Source organism: Chiloscyllium punctatum, chromosome 24, assembly GCF_047496795.1.
Source record: "Chiloscyllium punctatum isolate Juve2018m chromosome 24, sChiPun1.3, whole genome shotgun sequence".
NCBI lineage: Eukaryota > Metazoa > Chordata > Chondrichthyes > Orectolobiformes > Hemiscylliidae > Chiloscyllium > Chiloscyllium punctatum.
This window is the reverse complement of record NC_092762.1, coordinates 70,747,538-70,766,639: the sequence shown is the minus strand read 5'-3', so window position 1 is coordinate 70,766,639 and position 19,102 is coordinate 70,747,538. Positions and strand designations below refer to the sequence as shown.

At 40.6% G+C, this 19,102-nt stretch overlaps 1 protein-coding gene across 1 annotated transcript; it reads right to left on the bottom strand.

Annotated features, from left to right (window-relative positions):
* Positions 1-3,033: 3,033 nt before the first annotated feature.
* cimap1d (CIMAP1 family member D) lies at positions 3,034-12,242 on the bottom strand. The gene is made up of 4 exons (XM_072593590.1): positions 12,135-12,242; positions 6,538-6,648; positions 5,108-5,221; positions 3,034-3,512 (listed from the first exon to the last, which is right to left on the bottom strand). The coding sequence occupies exons 1-4, from the start codon at positions 12,184-12,186 to the stop codon at positions 3,034-3,036; spliced, it is 756 nt and encodes a 251-aa protein (XP_072449691.1). The 5' UTR covers positions 12,187-12,242.
* Positions 12,243-19,102: the final 6,860 nt, after the last annotated feature.

Genomic DNA, 19,102 nt, shown 5'->3' with positions numbered 1-19,102 from the left:
ATAAACAGGATATTAAAATTGCCCAAAAGACAAAGCATGCTGGGAATGCCTGATCCAGGCCAAAGAATAGACACATCAAAGGGGTTGCTGTTAAGCAAGCCATTGAGAGCCATTAGCAGCATTTCAAGGTGATAAAATCAATTAATTTGATACCTCTGATTAATCAAGTCCTTGGAAAGTTAGCCAGGAGGGTGCTGGAACACCTCAGCATACCTACAGGCACATCAGGACACAGCAGTGACCGGAGCAGTTTGCTATCCAACTAGAAAGAATCAACCCATGAAGAGAGGAACAAATTGAACACTTGGACAGAAGTTACGAGTATCTGGGAAGTATTTTAAGTTTCTAAAAAATCAGATAGTTAGAAATAGAATTGTTAAAAATGTAAAGTTTAACTCTTAACCTTTGTTGCTTTCAAATAAAGTTGCAACCTGGTTCACTGACTGCAAACTCGTGCTGTATAGTCCTTTCCTGATACATGCTAAGATGCCTGGGTAAATTAATATTCTGTACACTGGTTGAGGAGTCTGCGAGGTCTTAGAGACAGGCTGTTCCAGATAACAGTACTATTTAAAACAAAGGGATTTAGAATGGATTATGAGATTTCAAATAATATGTAACAAGCTTAATGTTGTTGCAAAACAGTGTGAAATCTGCACCAATGAGAACAGGAAAAATCAAGAAGGAACATAACTACAGAGCAAAAAGAAGATTAATGACTAAGAATAATTGACACAATTTATTAATGATAATCTGACAACTGTATGTGAGACTAGTATTCCAAAATAGTTGGTGGCTGAGTTTAATATCTATCTTCTGAATTTATGCTAAATAAATAGAATTTTTTCTAATGGTTGAAAGAATAACTGCAGTAAATATCATGGTGCTGAAAGCTCCAATTTGAAGAAATGTTCCATGATCAATTTTAGGTTTTTGCTAATCCATTCCTATGAGGAAGTCAATGCTTCAATTCCTGTCTTGCTGAGTTCAAACAATTTCAACCTCAAATAGAAAGCAACTGCCTACTCTTCCCATTTCTAATCTTTTATTTGACGATCCAATTGCCTGTGAGGTATACTTCATGAAATGAAACCCACTGGGACTTGGGGTTCATACTCATAGAGTCAGAGATGTACAGCATGCAAACAGACCCTTCGGTTCAACTCGTCTGTGCCAACCAGATGTCCCAAATTAATCTAGTCTATTTGCTCGCATTTAGTCCATATCCCTTTAAGCCCTTCCTATTCATATACTCATCCAGATACCTTTTAAATGTTATAATTCTACCAAACTCCACTACTTCCTCTGTTCCATACACACACCACCCTGAAAATGTCCCTTAGGTTTTTTTTAATTTTCTTCCCCCCTCACCTTAAATCTACGCCCTCTAGTTTTGGACTCCCCTACCCTGTGAAAAGACTTTAGCTGTCCACTCTATCCATACCCCTCATGATTCTATAAACCTCTATAAGGCCATCACTCAGCCTCCAATGCTCCAGGGAAAATAGCCCCAGCCTATTCAGCCTCTCCCTATAGCTCAAACCCTCCAACCCTGGCAACATCCTTGTAAATAGTTTCTGCGTCCTCTCAAGTTTCACAACATCTTTAGGGCTGCACGGTGGCTCAGTGGTTAGCACTGCTGCCTCACAGCGCCAGGTACCCGGGTTTGATGAAAATGGAGAGAAGTGCCATGATCCATTCAAATCAGGAGCCTGTGACATGCAATTTTGAGTTAACGGAGTGGAATAGAGTTCCTGGGCCACCCACCTTGCCACTAAGCAGCCTTACGATGCTGCTTATGTGAGAAGCCCCACCCCTCACCCCCTATTTATCTCTCCACCCTGGTGGCTCCCTGCCTCTATTCCTGATGAAGGGCTTTTGCCCGAAACGTTGATTTTACTGCTCCTCGGATGCTGCCTGAACTGCTGTGCTCTTCCAGCACCACTAATCCAGAATCTGCCTTCCAACATCTGCAGTCATTGTTTTTACCCAGGTTTGATTCCAACTTTGAGTGACAGCCTGTGTGGAGTTTGCACATTCTTTCCGTGTCTGCGTGGGTTTCCTCTAGGTGCTCCGGTTTCCTCCCACAGTCCAAAGATGTGCAGGTCAGGTGAATTGGCCATGCTAAATTGTCCATAGTGTTAGGTGTATTAATCAGAGGGAAGTGGATCTGGCTGGGTTACTCTTCTGATGGTCGGTGTGGACTTGGGCTGAAGTGCTTGTTTCCACACTGTAGGGAATCTAATCTAATCTTTCCTATAGCTGGGAGACCAGAATTGAACAGTATTCCAAAAGTGGCCTAAGCAATGTCTTATACAGCAGCAACATAACATCCCAAATCCCATACTCAATGCTTTATCTAATAAAGGCAAGTGTACAAAAAGCCTTCTTCACTATCCTGTCTACCTGTGACTCCATTTTCAAGGAACTATGAACCTGCACTCCAAGATCTCTTTGTGCAGCAACATTTACCTCAGCAAAATGCAGCACCTCACATTCATCTAAGTTTCTGATACACATTGGCCCATCTGATCAAGATGCCATTGTAATCTAAAATAACCTGCTTGGCTATCCACTGCACCTCCAATTTTGTGTAAAGTGACAGAGCTGTGATTTATCATGATTTTACCATACATTTCTTTAAATCTCAAGCGGTGATCCATTTCCAGGTAGAAAAACAGTTTCACCTTCAAAAATATTGACAATTGTGACATCTACAAAAAAACTACCATCATTGACATTACATAACTGATTTTCTGATTGGAAAAATTTGCAGTCAATGCCTACTAACTGTATAGTCTGTTGAATTTTTCAAACAGTTGAGACCGATGTTGTACTGATCATTGTACTAATTAATCCATCTGTGTCTTTCTAGTCAATGTATATACTTCAAAATCCATCAAACAGAGCAATAAAAATATATAATATATAAATTAGATATTGGCTTTGAAGGTTACAGAATGCCTATGTTAAGACTCACAAAATCTCAATCTGGATTTAATCTGCGTTAGATTTTAGGTAACAGGTTTAACTTCAATCTGAAATATCAATAATAAGTGGAGTGACAAACTCTGAGTGCCTCAATCCCATAGAGAATGCTGGGGGTCTTGGCTTATTTACGGTCACTTTCTCAGGGCTGTGTGCTCCAGGTCCTGGCTTTTGAGTATAATAGGTGGGCAAGTCATATCGACCCAGCATCGAGTAAGATGGAAGTTTCCGCTTGTAAATATTTGGGTCAGTACGGTTATACCTGCCAGGCCCTGGGGTTTTTGATAGATCATTTCTTTTTGTCCTCCCAGTGACTGAGAAACTAGCACTGGAAGGCTTGGTAGGAACCTTTGGTCCCAATAGAGAGGGAAGTGTATAGCGATTAGGTGCAGGAACTACATCCAACTTGCGATATTCCGTTCGAGATCCTATGGAATATGCTGGTGATCTGTGCTCATTAAGGTGGGGTGCAGCCTCTGGATTATATGTGCCTGGTCCAGGTGTTCCCAGTTTCCGCGAAACATCTGAATAGGCCAAGAGGTTAATGTTAACCAGGTACTAAGTCAGAATACTATCAAAACAAATACTACATTTTACACTGAAATTTTCTTCCTTAACTCACATTAAGAGAAGGCTCCACAGATTGTCTAACTGTGGCTTCTTGACCAAATGACCATTCTGCATACATGAACTTGACAGCAGATGGTGGGCTGGGGTTTGAACCCCACTCTAGACAGTCCTGGGGCGTAGAAGCTGAAGCTCTGAGTCTCAATTGTCATCTAGAATGATGTGAGGGGAGTACCTGATCTATAATTTGTTGGAGCCTAAAATTCTCCTCATGGTTACTGGCTTCAAACTATGGCCTTTCAAACAGCTAAAACAACCTGATCACCCTTCTATCTCACACAATCCTTCCCTGGAGTGTCAAGTACAAGACCTGAACTGTATGAGACAAGGGGTCTCTCAGGGCATTTGATCATCCAAATTGCTGGTCCGAATGAGATACGGGTAAAATTTCCATTGGAGTTTCCTGCTTGTCCATTGTAACTTCGGCTGCAGATCCTGACACAACATTGTGGATGGCTTTTTATGCCAGTCTCCAATGCATAGGTTTAGGGTGAGAGGGGAAAGATATAAAAGAGACCTAAGGGGCAACCTTTTCACACAGATGTACGGGTATGGAATGAGCTGCCAGAGGAAGTGGTGGAGGCTTGTACAATTGCAACATTTAAGAGGCATTTGGATGGGTATATGAGTAGGAAGGGTTTGGAGGGATATGGGCCGGGTTCTGGCATGTGGGATTAGATTGGGTTGGAATATCTGGTCGGCATGGACAGGTTGGACCGAAGGGTCTTTTTCCATGCTGTACATCTCTATGACTTACAGTTAAGACTGAAGATCAGGAGAACTGTCATGGAAATTAGCCAAAAAATCTTTACAGCACAGAACAGGAATAGATTAGGGATCAGATCCTGTGGTCTTCTCAGACTTTTTAGCTTATATCATAATAGTTAGGCCATTTAAAACCCATTTTTAAAAAGCAGATTTTCATTCTCCTTCAGAGTGAGAATGAGATGGCAGCACAATTGAGGTACCCTGTTCCCAGTACTCTGTTCCCACTGTCCAAATAGTCACCACGCTGCTGGTGGTCTGGGATCGGGTGGGAGTTCAGAGGCAGTGTTAAAAATGGAGAGAAGTGCCATGATCCATTCAAATCAGGAACCTGTGACATGCAATTTTGAGTTAACGGAGTGGAATAGAGTTCCTGGGCCATCCACCTTGCCACTAAGCAGCCTAACAATGAAAGGAATGTCTTGAAAGACTCAAGAGCTTTTCACAAATAGACTTTAATGTGATTTTTTACTGGGTGGGGCTTAAATTCATGACTAATTTCACAATTAATAACTATCAGCAATATTGCTTCAGCGGTGTGTTTTATCCAAGTTTAGAACTCAAACATATAATGAGTTTTTCTCTAACATTTTGTATTTAATTTTCTGTTTTACCTCAGTGTTCCATGATAATAAAACAAAAGCTCCTCAAATGATAAAAAATATGTGAGTAAAATCTTTAGAAACCTGAAGGGATTGATACTGCATTTATTGATAGCTTTTCTCACCAGAGATTTTCACTCTTCCTAAAATGGAGAATGCAGGTGTTCCACTCCTACCAAATCGTGTGATCTTTGGATCAACGTAATACTGAGGTCCTGGACTGCAGTTGACTTCGTACACTGTCAAGAGATTGTAAATACATTAAAACTTCTTTTTTGTGTCTGCTTAAATATTTTGAATTGGAACATACTTCCATATTCTTCATTTGTTATCTCTTGCAGGATATGTTTGCGTTTTGATTTAATATTGACAATGACAGTGCTTTTGCTCTCAAGAACTGAAATATTGGAATGATCTGCTCAAAAGTGGATTATAAATCACTGTAGCAGGCACAGTTACTTGTCACGAAAATATTGCCTATAAATTATCATGTGGAAAATTAGCATACAATAACACAATGTAGCCATATAATTAATTATTGTGCCCAAAATCTCCTTTAAAATAACAGACAAAGTAATTATAGGCATACATTGTGCAGCCAGTATGCATACTATAATTTGCAGAAACAAATGAATTGTTTTTCAAAGTAATACAAGTAAACTATTTGAAAGTTTCAATGGAATACAGAATCCGTTATTTATATATTGTGAAAAGAACATTTATGTGATATACTCCTAAAATGCTAAAGTAAAATATTTCAACTTCACATTTGAATAGTTCAAAGTAATGGCTCGGTAGTTATTTAGATATCCTTAGCTAGGTCAGTTCAAGTGACCAGCTCAATTGTTATCCTTGCATTATCTCATACTATTGCACATACTGCCCAGACAATGGACTTAGGGGTATAGGTGAGTGTAGATGTATACTTGGACTCACACCCATGTCCATTAGGCAAAACAGCAGTCCCTGATAGCAGCAAGATGGTCCTGATTCTGTTTTTCACATTCTTAAAAATTACGAATAGTATTTCTATAAGAACCATTTTTACTATTGACAGTTGGCACACAATAGAATCTCAATAATTAAGAGGAAGACTTTTTTTTACTGGAAAGATTATTGGCAGTAGATTTGAAATATTAGTTAATTTACTGAAGCAATGACCTATATATGTTTGCTGATTCTTCCATTCTTGTTTCCGAGTCTTGGGCCATGGACTTCCGTTGGATTGGTCCTCATTAATAGACAACTGCAATGGTTCATCATTTCCTTCTGCAGGATGGCTGACCAGAAAACTCTGCCACTCGTATGGACAGTCAACTTGTTTGTTAAAGTTATGAATGCCCCTTCCACAGCCAGCAAGCCCAGACATGGACCTGGAACCCAGAGTTTCTGGCCCATAGGTAGGGGCATTATCAGTGCACCATAGGACCATCCAAAATAACCTATAAGATTCTCTCAATACTACATTTTTTGACGGAATATGTTTAAAATTTGTCACTTTGTCACACTATAATGAAAAGACAGTTATTTTGTTAATTGAATTCTGATTACTTACATGCACTGCTGTGTTTTTTCCCAAATGTGTAAGCTGGATTTGTGTGTTTGGTATAATCATGTCCCACAAAACCAATTGCTGGGGGTAGTCCATATGTTCCTGGTCCAGGTCCTATATAAAATGAGAAAATGGGAATTTTCTCCAAAATGAAAGGTCACAAGAAATTGCTTTGAGATGTCCAGTGAAAGGTGCTCGATGAATGGCAATCTTTCACATAAAAGTGGAATCATCCTACTCTAAGAACAAATGAATTGATTCTGTAGAGCTGTACTTTATTACTTTCAGCATATTTTTGTCGTTTATGGAAGTTTGCCATCAGCAGTATTGACAGCAACTGAAAAAGAGTTAGCTGCTACAAACCCATCTGCCTGCTGAACTGCTTCAGATCTCCCACAAAGTCAGGATTTTCAATTGACCTGCTTGTCAGTTTTTTTTTGATTAGATTAGATTAGATTACTTACAGTGTGGAAACAGGCCCTTCGGCCCAACAAGTCCACACCGCCCCGCCGAAGCGTAACCCACCCATACCCCTACCCCTACATCTACATCTACCCCTTACCTAACACTACGGGCAATTTAGCATGGCCAATTCACCTGACCTGCACATCTTTGGACTGTGGGAGGAAATCGGAGCACCCGGAGGAAACCCACGCAGACACGGGGAGAACGTGCAAACTCCACACAGTCAGTCGCCTGAGGCGGGAATTGAACCCGGGTCTCTGGCGCTGTGAGGCAGCAGTGCTAACCACTATGCCACCTGTGGTTTGTTAGACCACTTTCCACTTGTTCATTTTTTAACCAAAGAATGAACTGTTTGACAGCATTCATGTGAAGTCAGAATAATAATTTGTTAGATGTTCATAGTTACTTTAATTGTTAGCCCTGACTGGTTTCAAAGCCTAAGCTGGGCTTTGAGCCAAACTGTGACTTGCCTGCATGCAGTACATTCCCAATACATAACTAATCTGGATTCTGCACAAACACACGACAGGAGGTCTTCGTGAATGTGACAGAAGTATTTTTCCAAGGCACCAAACATTGTAAATAAACAAGAAAACTGACAAGTTAATTATTCCCATAAATCTAAAACACTTTTAAAACATTTTTTTAAATATAATGAAGTCTATACACAAATTTTCTTTAAAAAGTCCTGTATAATGTAACTGATGAATTTATGTTTGAGGCAAACATAAGTTGGGTGCAACACACTGGACAGAGGTGCCGTTGTCTCAGTCCCACAGGAATATTTCATTGCTGGATCAATTTTCCTGTCAATTTTGGGAGCAATGGTGCTCTGTGTTTTCTTGGGCATTAATACATTTCTCCATCACTACTGGTTTCTTATCGCATTCTCTTATCAAATATCTCATCCTAGTGTAATAGTGTGGCAGAAACAGTCATTCATTACAGAAAATGAACACCCTTTCAGACACTAGCAGTGAATATTGCATTAATCACCCAAGAATGCATCTCCCAGACTCTTCAACCTACCTTAGATCCCTCGCACAATTGAACCACTAACAGTGATTATCCCTTCTCTCACAATTAGAAGGGCCAATGTTTCAAACCTCCTGCAACCTCTACTTACACCCCCATGATTGAAAAACCCCTCACAGTGGCCAACTGTCACTCCAACAATCACATTTCAACGCCCTGCAGTCACTTGTGTTCCCACAAGCCATACTGCACTCGCCAGTACTTTGTGATCTATACCCCAATCAGCCTGAAATTACATATTGCTGGGCTGCCTGAAATTCAGCCATTCAGGCTGGCTTCCAGGTGGGATTCTGTTTTAAAAACTCATACACAATGTGGTGATAAACTTTGCCATGTACTATTTAATTGATAGGAAGCATTTAAGCAAAGATTTGTCTAACCAGTTCTGTTTCAATCTGTTATGAATTTCAGGTCAAATTTAATGTGGGAAAAATAAGACAGTGTTAGAGATCTGCAACTTTGATCTTTCCTGGTGCACTTTCTTCTGTAGAGACATGGAGACAGAAGGGTCACAGTCTGAATCTGTGAGAAATATTTTTTCCATCATTTTATTTCAAATGAATAGAACAAAATGAGTGCTACATGTTTCCAAGTTTACTTTTTTATTTCGATCACAACAAAACATTTAGACAAATGAGGTAAAAACAATAACTGCAGATGCTGGAAACCAAATACTGGATTAGTGGTGCTGGAAGAGCACAGCAGTTCAGGCAGCATCCAACGAGCAGCGAAATCGACGTTTCGGGCAAAAGCCCTTCATCCTGATTTCGCTGCTCGTTGGATGCTGCCTGAACTGCTGTGCTCTTCCAGCACCACTAATCCAGTATTTAGACAAATGAGTCAGGTTGAACTGTTTTACAGAATTATTTTGGACATGACGTAACTTTGAATCAGGAAGTAAAATTTGAAACTCAGAAATTAGGAGCAGGGGTAAGCCATTTAGCGTTTGGAGCGTTTATTCATTATGATCATGGCTAATCATCCAACTCAATAGTTTTCCTGCTTTTCCTGCTTTGATCCTTTTAGCCCCCAGTGCTACATCCAATTCCTTCTTGAAATCATACAATAGTTTGCCTCAACTACTCTCTGTGACAGTCAATTCCACAGCTTTACCACTCTAAGGGTGAAGAAATTTTACTCATCACAGTTGTAAATGGTTTACCCTGTATCTTAGAGAGTGACCCTTAGTTCCGAACCCCCCCACCATCAAGAACAACTTTCCTGCTATTGTACTTTCGAGAGGTTAGTGCAACACAAGAATATTGTGTGATCTAGAGAATTGCTGTTGATTGGTGTTTTGTTGTAAACAAAAATAAAATCAATATACACACATCATTTTATAAAGAATTAAATCCTAGCCAATATTGCCCTTGATGTTGTGCCGGCCTTTTCTCCTACTCTAAGATCAGACTAATTTACATACCCTTCATTGTACTATCTTCCATGTGCCTATCCAAGAATCGCTTAAATGTCCCTAATGTATCTAACTCCACTACCACTGCTGGCAGTGCATACCATGCACTCACCACTCTCTGCGTAAAGAACCTATCTCTGATATCTGCCCTGCACCCTCTCTAAAGCTTCCACATCTTTTCTATAATGAGGCAACCAGAGCTGAACACAGTATTCTAACTGTGGTCTAACCAGGGTTCTATAGAGCTGCAGCATAACCTCGTAGCTCTTAAACTCAATCTCCCTGCTAATGAAAGCTAAAACACCAAATGCCTTCTTGACAACCCTCTCAACTTGGGTGGCAACTTTGAGGGATCTATGGACATGGACCCCAAGATCCCTCTGTTCCTCCACACTGCCAAGAATCCTGCCTTTAACCCTGTATTCTGCATTCAAATTCAACCTTCCAAAGTGAATCACTTTACACTTTTCCAGGTTGAACTCCATCTGCCAGTTATCAGCCCAGTTCTGCATCCTGTCAATGTCCCGTTGCAACCTACAACAGCCCTCCACACTATCCACAACTCCACCAGCCTTCGTGTTGTCAGCAAACTTATTAACCCACCCTTCATGTCCTCATCCAAGTCATTTATAAAAATCACAAACAGCAGAGGTCCCAGAAGAGATCCCTGTGGAACACCACTGGTCATCTACTCTAAGATCAGTCTTAACTATATTGTACTACCTTCCATGTGCCTATTCAAGAGTTATGTTTTGTCTTCAGCTAACTAACCCATATATGTAATATCTTTCTCTGAAATGAGGTTTTGCAGTGCATCCAACAAATAATTTGCATATTGTCTTATCTCTCAGGGTGCCTACAAGCATTTTATAGCCAAGGGATGATCATTTTTATTTATGTAAGAGACTAATTTGTGCTCATCAAGACCTGAAAAGCAACAAATTAATGGTCAGCTGTTTTGTTGATTAGATTCCCTACAGTATGGAAACAGGCCCTTCGGCCCAACAAGTCCATACCGACCCTCTGAAGAGTAACCCACCCAGACCCATTCCCTATATATGCACCTAACACTATGGGCAATTTAGCATGGCCAATTCACTTAACCTGCACATCTTTGGACTGTGGGAGGAAACCCACGCAGACACAGGGAGAAAGTGCAAATTTCACACAGACAGTTGCCCAAAGATGGAATCAAACCCGGATCCCTGGCACTGTGAGGCAGCAATGCTAACCACTGTGCCACCCCGACACATTTTGGCTGACACATTTACTCTTCCTTGACATCCACCTGAGCAGGCAGACAGGGACTTATGTCAAATCCACTGTAAGGCATCTGCAACAATGCAGCATTCCTTCAAAAGTCCTCAAGTCCTGGGGTGGAATCTTAATGTTGCAATCCTCTGGCTTTAAGCTGAATGTTTCCAAACTAATTTGGCACAGCTTGACTCATAACATATTTTCCAATACTTTTATGTTTATGAAACTGTTCCAGAGTGCTGTGTCTTCCATGTTTTTGCCATTGCAGCTACAAAGAAGAGGTCAAGAGGCTCAGAGTTTCTATACTATAGAGAAACCTGCTGTTATGAAAAGTTTTATACCCTTTTTAATATAAAATGGAAGAATACTTTGACTGGGTGCGACACCCTTAAATTTTCCTTCCCAATTGAGGCTTTGGTATATACATCATGTTCATTCAACAGATGTTCATTCACAATTTACAAGCAAGTTGAACAGGATACATCGATAATTACACACAGATTGCAATGGCACCATAACTGAAAGAAAAGAAGGCCTTTGTTTAAAGTTCCAAAATCAATGAAGTGTAATTATCTCAATATTCTTATCTAGCATTTAATATATTGATCCAATGGATTTATAATTCAAACTGTATTCGAACATTGCTGAGTTCCAACTTTCAGTTTCTTCCTGCCATATACTTTGCAAATTGTTGCAGTACTGATACTTTATTCTGCATAAAATGTATCAGTATTGGAGGTAGCAATCTTAAAACAGAATTTGAAGCTTTGCTTTGAGAGCGAAAGCCCAAGATAGAATGGGCACTGTAATTACTGGCTGCATTGTAGCTCAGAATTGAATAATATTTACTTCAATATTGTTTGCAGTGTTTGGATGACTCATACAACACAGTCGGAGGATACTTTAGCATGGGCTTTGATGGTTGTTGGTGAATCTATCCAATTAGTGACAGTCTTCTGTTATTTGCACATGGCACTTCATAATTTTTCCTCTTCAAGTATATATCCAATTCCCTTTTGAAAATTATTGAACCTGTTGATCCACCAAGATTGCATCCCATAAAATCTGGGTCATAACAGCTGACTATAAACAAATTCTCTTCACCTCCCATTTGGTTCTTTCATCATTTATCTTAAATATGTGTCCTCTGGCTATCAACATTCTTATTAATGGAAGCAACTCATATAGATGAATAAAACAGCTTTACGAAATTAAACATGTAATAAGTATAAACTTTAATTCCATTCTATAACCTTTAACACTCAAATATGTTTACAGCAGTAACTGTAACTTAAATATTACTTTTGAATAACCAGCTTTGGACTTATTCAGCACAACTTTATGTAAATTGTGACTGAATTGAGAAAAGTTGTCCATATAGTGTTTTAATTACTACAAGGAAATTATTAATGCTAGAGCAAAACGTTACCTTTCTCACGAGCTGCAATGGCGGGATATGCTTTCTCCGTGTTATTCTCCATCTTCTGGGAATATATCAACCTGTTGAGCAGGGTTGAGCAGTTCAAATGATTACAGATACTGAAATGTTATCCTTGCAATACAACTGCCCTGGTGAAGCAATGATACAATGTTTGCTGCTTTTAACAACCACCAAGTTTCCATGGAAGCAATTGCACTTAGCTCATCCAGGCATACAGTTACTTATGCATTCGAGTGGGACATGCGCTTCTATACTAGGCTGTACTCTCTGTCCTATTGAAAGCAGGATGCATACCTGACAGATGTATAATGCAGCGTCACGACTATGTTACTGGTCCATTAACCAGGGAACATGAGATCATCTCCCACTACTGCAGTGTACAAATTTGAATCCGGTCTTAACAGCCTGAAAATAAAAGACTGATATCATCACTTTTATCTCCAATTGCTCTAGTTTGAGACTGCCTTGACTTTCTTAGAATGACAGATCCTTGGGGTACATTTTTGAAAGTTTTGTCATATCAGAATTATACGATTTATTACAAAATTAACTGGTGTACAGCGATGGATCTATTAAACAAATGATTCTGTATTGATTTTTAAAATACATTTTTAGTGATTTCAAATCAGGGTTACTCACAGCTTGAGTCACAGATTCTTATTTTTTTCTTTTTATTGAAAAAGATTTTTATTCTTTACAAAATTATAAAATTACAAAAAATATAACAACCTGAGAGTATAACAATTACAATAAACTACTGCTCTATACTACAAAACAAATAATAACAAAAAGAAAAGCTACTCATACTACAATGCAATAAATAACTTGACATAAGTTAAATTAAACTAAATTGCACCACTCAATGCAACCCCACCGAAGCTCCCCATCACTGGGAGCATCAGTTAACATACCCCTATTTATTCAGGATTCTTCCTCTCAGGGCACCTGGCCCATCAGACCCAAGCCTTGAGGCTAAACAAAAACATTAGTTAGTATCGCCGACAAATCTGCTTCTAGATGGTTCAGAAAGGGCTGCCACATCTTGTAGAAAAGTTCTGTTTTCTGGTGCTTGTAAGGAAGAATAAGGGGATGTGGAGGATTTGAGCTATAGGGAGAGGCTGAACAGGCTGGGGCTGTTTTCCCTGGACCGTCGGAGGCTGAGGGGTGACCTTATAGAGGTTTGCAAAATTATGAGGGGCATGGATAGGGTAAATAGGCAATGTCTTTTCCCTGGGGTCGGGGAGTCCAGAAGTAGAGGGCACAGGTTTAGGGTGAGAGGGGAAAGATATAAAAGAAACCTAAGGGGCAACTTTTTCATGCAGAAGGTGGGACATGTATGGAATGAGCTGCCAGAGGAAGTGGTGGAGAGTGGTACAATTGCAACATTTAAGAGGCATTTGGATGGGTATATGAATAGGAAGGGTTTGGAGGGATATGGGCCAGGTGCTGGCAGGTGGGACTAGATTGGGTTGGGATATCTGGTCGGCATGGACGGGTTGGACAGAAGGGTCTGTTTCCGTGCTATACATCTCTATGACTCTATCCCGACAGGCCCAGAGGGCCCAACTCATCAAAATTTTCTTCCTCTCACAAATGCTCATCAAATGAAGGCAAATCTGGCAGGCCCAAGAGAAGAGACACCAGATCTACCTTGACCTCAGTCCCCCAGGATCCCTGCCATGACACTCACTATGGCGCCCCAATACTTGTAAAGCTTGTAACATGACAACAAACAATGGGTAAAGAGTACATACACCTATTTTGCATTTGGGGCACAACAGAGACACTCATTTTTTGTATTTTGCAAGCTGCTCGGGGCCAGATGAACCCTGTGAATGACCTTCAGCTGCATAACATACATCCTGTTGCAGATCAAGATCTTCCTCACATTCTCGCAAATATCCTCCCATAGCTCTGACAAAATCTCCACTCCAAACTCATGCTCCCAGACCCCATGCAGCCGCTCAATATCTTTTGAGGTGCCACCTCCCAGTAAATGGTAAAGGGTGCTAACCGAGAGAGTATCTGTAATCTAAAGTACTCTCCTCTCTATTTCAGACCGAAAAGGATCAATCAGAAGTGTAGTCTTTTTCTGGATAAAATCCCTGACCTGAAAGTAATGAAAAAGGTCCCTGCTGGGCAATTCATACTTGCAACTCAACTGATCAAAAGACATCATGACCTCCCTCCCAGATGACAGACTCCTCTGGATACCCATAACTTAAAACCAGAGTCCATCACCCCTGGTTGAAATCCTGGCATTCCTACCATAGGACTGAGAATGGAGGTTTTAGTTAAAGTGCCTTTGTTTTGTTGCGTCGCTGTTCACACTTCAACCGTATTGACGACAATTGGGTCCCGACAATACTGCATGACTGTCCTCATCTTATCCATAAATAACAGATTAATAAGAGGGCACTTTGCCTGGTAGGCCTTGATGTCCAGTCATATTGACTTCGGGTCCTCATATCCAATCATTTACAAAGAATAGCAGGGACCATACTTGATACCTCTTAATATCTGGAAAGTCTACCCCACCTCACCCTTTCCCTGGGGAAGCTGCAATTTGGTAAGTATAATGAGGGGCCAACTGTGACACCAAATAATAGAACCAAGCCAACTGTTGAATCTCCGTAACGTTTGCCTAAGCAACATTTGCCTAAGCAACATCAGAGGGAGCATTTGCATGGGGTATATTAAGCGAGGAAGATCATTCATTTTAATAAGAGCTATTCAGCCTAACCAGGATATTGGAAGAAGCTCCCAATGCTGAAGATCCTGCCTTATCTTATTGAGCAAGTGCGCAAAGTTAGCCTTTTATAACTGATCAAAGTGTCTAGGTACAGGAAAATCTCCCTGTGACCACCTAAAAGGGAATCACATTTCACCTTCAAGATAAAATATTCCCCAAGACCCCCCGACGGGCATGGCCTCTGACTTCATAAAATTAACCTTATATCCTGAGAAAGAACCAAGTAAGTTGATACATTGTATTAAATGAGGCACAGACACTATTGGGTTTGATAGGAAAAGGAGAACATCATCTGCGCCCCGATCCCACTTCCGGGGCAACTATGTTGGGGCCCGTCCGGATAGCCTCAGCCAATAGCTCAATCACCAGCGTGAACAACAGTGGTGAGAGGGGACAACCTTGCCGGCTGCCCCTACCAAACTTAAAATGATAAGATCTTATGTCATTAGTAACCATCTGGTAAAGACGCCACTGAGACCAAACCACTCCACAACATAAAAAAGATACGCCCATTCCACCCAGTCAAACGCCTTCTCCCCATCAAGGGAGAGCACCAAGCCCAGAATTGACCTCTGCTGGAACATCTTGGGCCATGTTCAATAATTTTCTAATATTATTAGAGGGCCTATAGGCCTTAATAAAACCTGCCTGATCCTCCTTTGCAATAAAGGGCAACACCTTCTCCAATCTCAACATGAAAGTGTCTTAGATAAAATTTTAAAACCGTGTTTAGCAGTGAAATGGGCCTTTACGAAGCACAGTCCTCCGGGCCTTCCCTTCTTGAGGATGAGAGAAATATTAGCTTCTGTCAGAGAGACAGTCCTGACTGTATGAATAATTGTAGCTGTCCAGCATTGGCCTAGCCAATGTATTCATAAATTCCTGATAAAACTCACTTGGAAGGCTATCTGGGCTGGGTGCCTTAGCACTTTGGAGCTGTCTTACTGCTTCTTGTTTCTCTTGCACTGTCAAGGGAACGTTTAAAAGGGATGCCTGCTCCAGAGTCACACCTGGAAGGTCCAGGTTCTTAAAGAAGGATTCCATCTGCACCAACCTGTCCTCACAGCCTTTTGACCGATACACCTCAAAGTAAAATTTCCTTAAATTTATATTAATCGTTTTGGAGTCTCAAGTAAGAGTTCCCAGTACCCTCTCTGATAGATGTGATAGATGGGGGGGGCTCTTTTCCTAGCCAAATATGTCAGGTATTTACCTGGCTTATACCCATACTCAAACAACCTTTGTTTCGCAAAAGAGATCTCTCTCTTTGCTGTTTGAGTAAGTGCGGATTTCAGAGCAGCTCGGAGAGTTGTGATTTGCTCTAACTTAAACACCGATAGCCTATCAAAGTACACGATCTCAGCTGCCTTCAGCCGGGCCTCGAGCAGACATTGCTGCTGTCCCCTCTGTCGTTTCCATCTAGCTGAAGAGATGATTATCCTCTTGTGTAGGCCTTGGCAGTCTCCCAAAGCACAGACAGATTGCTGGCTATGCCCAAGTTGACATCCAAGAATGCTTTAAAGAGATCTCTGTTCGAATCACTTAAAATTGCCGATTTTTCCCAGAATAGATAAAATATGGAGGGTAAAAGCACCACTTTGCCTGAGTTATGGTGCAGAGCTCAGCAAGGCAGACCTGTTAGATCGCCGCCATCTTGAACCCTCCCTGAGCAGCAGATACTTATTAAAATTGCTTACATTTGGTGATTAACCCATTTTCAGCTATAATCAAATTCCAGCTTACCACTCTTAATTGCAAAAAATGTATTCAAGAAATGAATTCTATAGTTTGTTGGATCATAGAAGGTTATATAATTGAATTTTACCAGAAAGCTGAAGTGTAACATAAGCACAATTTCAAAGGTATTTTGAGTGTAATTTTTCAATTCTGACAAGGTGAAACCTTTAATCCGATATGTCAGGCAGTGTTCGTTGAGAGCGAAATAGAGTTAATGTTTCGAGTCCAGTATGACTTCTTCAGAACTGAGTTCGACTTCTGAAGACCATAGACTTGACACATTCGCTCTGTTCCTCTCTCCACAAAAGCAGCCAGACTGGCTGAATTTGCAGGGCATCTTTTATGTTTGTTTCAGATTCCCACATCTACAGTATTTTGCCTTTACTTGCCTTTGAATGGAATGCTACGCTTTGTTCTGAGAGGAATTGAAGATAGAGGCAAGGATGTTCTGCTTCAGTTGTACATGGCATTAGTGAAACCACATTTCAAATTCTATGTTCAGTTTTTGGCTCCTTATTTAAAGAAGAATAAAATACATTGGAGGCATTTTCACAGGACATTCCCTGGATTGATATGTGGAATGAGAGGGTTGACTCATGAGGATAGATTGGACAGGCTGGACTTATTTTCGCTGCAGTTTAGATGAGGGGGTGATTTGATTGAAGTGTGTAAGACCCTCAAGGGTCTGAACAAGGTGGACCTGGAAAGGACGTTTCCTCTCATGGGTGAGTCCAGAATTAGGGGCATGGTTTTAGAAGGAGAAGTTGCCCACTCAAGACAGAGTTGAGGAGATTTGTTTTTCTCTCAAAGGGTTGAGCGACTCTCTGCCTCAGAGGCTGATGGAGACAGGGTCATTAAACATTTTTAGGTCAGTGGTAGATAGATCCATATTAAAGCAGGGAATCAAAAGTTATCGGGCAAGTGGGAATGTGCAATTTTAAACATAAATGGATCAGCATGAACTTATTAAATAACAGAACAGGTTTGGGGGCCAAAGGGGTATGTATGTTTGTATCAATGTTTTACCAACATACCAAAGTAAGTTAAGTAAACCAGTGAACCTCTCTTCTCCATGTTACAAAGGAAAGAAAAATCAATTTTCTGGCCTTTTTCATGACGAGAGGTAATTTTGAAATGCTTCAGAGCCACTTAAAGTATTTCTGAAGTGTAAAGAAAGACAAAGTTGCCATAATCCTAGAGGACCAGAGGACTGCTTTCTCATTATAGAGAGTCAACTGGCGGCAATTTAACCTGAGGGTCATCATACCTTGGGCAAGGGGCAAGGTTGAGAAGGTGGCCCTTTATGTCAAGTTCAGCCATTACAGGAATCGAATCTATACCATTGCTGTCACTTTGCACTGCAAACCAGCCATCTAAGCAAACCGATCTTCTAGTGACATCTGTAAGGTCAGAAACTCAGGCAATTTGCACACAGCAAGATCCCGTAACCAGCAACATGATAATGAGCAGATCATTTAGATTTGTGATGTTGACTCTCCTCTTGTTTGGAATATTGCTATGGGTTTGTTTACCTTCGTTTGCCAGGGCACACAGAATGGGTGCTCATTTAAGGTCATATCTCATGATGGCCATTCCGACATGTAGCACTGCCTCACCCCTTCACTAGAGTGAGTGGTCGCATCATTATTTCGTCCAGCAGCAGGTATTTAGAGATCAGAACCGCAAAGTAATGCATTCAAATACTGATCAGATTTCATAACTGCACAGCCAAGGTCAAGAGTTGAGATGGGTAAACTAACACTGTGACATTTATCCATAAATATGCAAAGTAGGATAGTATGCTGCAAGGAGGTGAAGGAAGTGATTGGAGAAAGTGCTACAGGATTGTCTGTGGATTGGTTTGGTAAAAACAATGACTGCAGATGCTGGAAACCAGATTCTGGATTAGTGGTGCTGGAAGAGCACAGCAGTTCAGGCAGCATCCAAGGAGCTTCAAAATCGACGTTTCGGGCAAAAGCCCTGGTTGTAATGGCTCCTTTCAATTGAAGTTCATAAATAATTCTTATATATATATCACATTATACTCAAAAAACTGCCTTATCACTTTTTTAAAAATCAAACCTCCAAAAATACATTCCAGGCTTTATCCTGCCAAAAGATTTGATTGAGAGAGGAAGGAGGTGAATGATCTAAGAGTCTGTCCTTGTCTTCGCTGTGAACAGTCTCTCAGTCAGTCATTTGAGACAACCCTGGGAATTGTCAACCATGGAAATGCTGGCCTTTGTGGGTCTGCAGTACTATCTAGTCAAATCTTTTTGGCCAGGGTTAATTAGATCATTCCGTTCTTCGAGTAAATTCTGCCATTTAATTAGATCCTGATTGATACACCTTAACTCAATCTGCTTGTCTTGATTATACTGTTGCCACATTCCGATGAAATGTGTTGGAATTGAGATACAACATTTTAAGCTTTGAAGAAAAGCTCAGTAAACTCAAATCTTTTGTT

Excerpts from the sequence above, each read along its gene's own strand:
- cimap1d (XM_072593590.1), bottom strand. The coding sequence starts at position 12,186 with ATGGAGAATAACACGGAGAAAGCATATCCCGCCATTGCAGCTCGTGAG. Across the intron at positions 6,649-12,134 it reads CATTGCAGCTCGTGAGAAAG|GACCTGGACCAGGAACATAT; the intron begins GTAACGTTTTGC and ends CATTTTATATAG. Across the intron at positions 3,513-5,107 it reads AGGAAGAGTGAAAATCTCTG|ATGTTTCGCGGAAACTGGGA; the intron begins GTGAGAAAAGCT and ends TGGCCTATTCAG.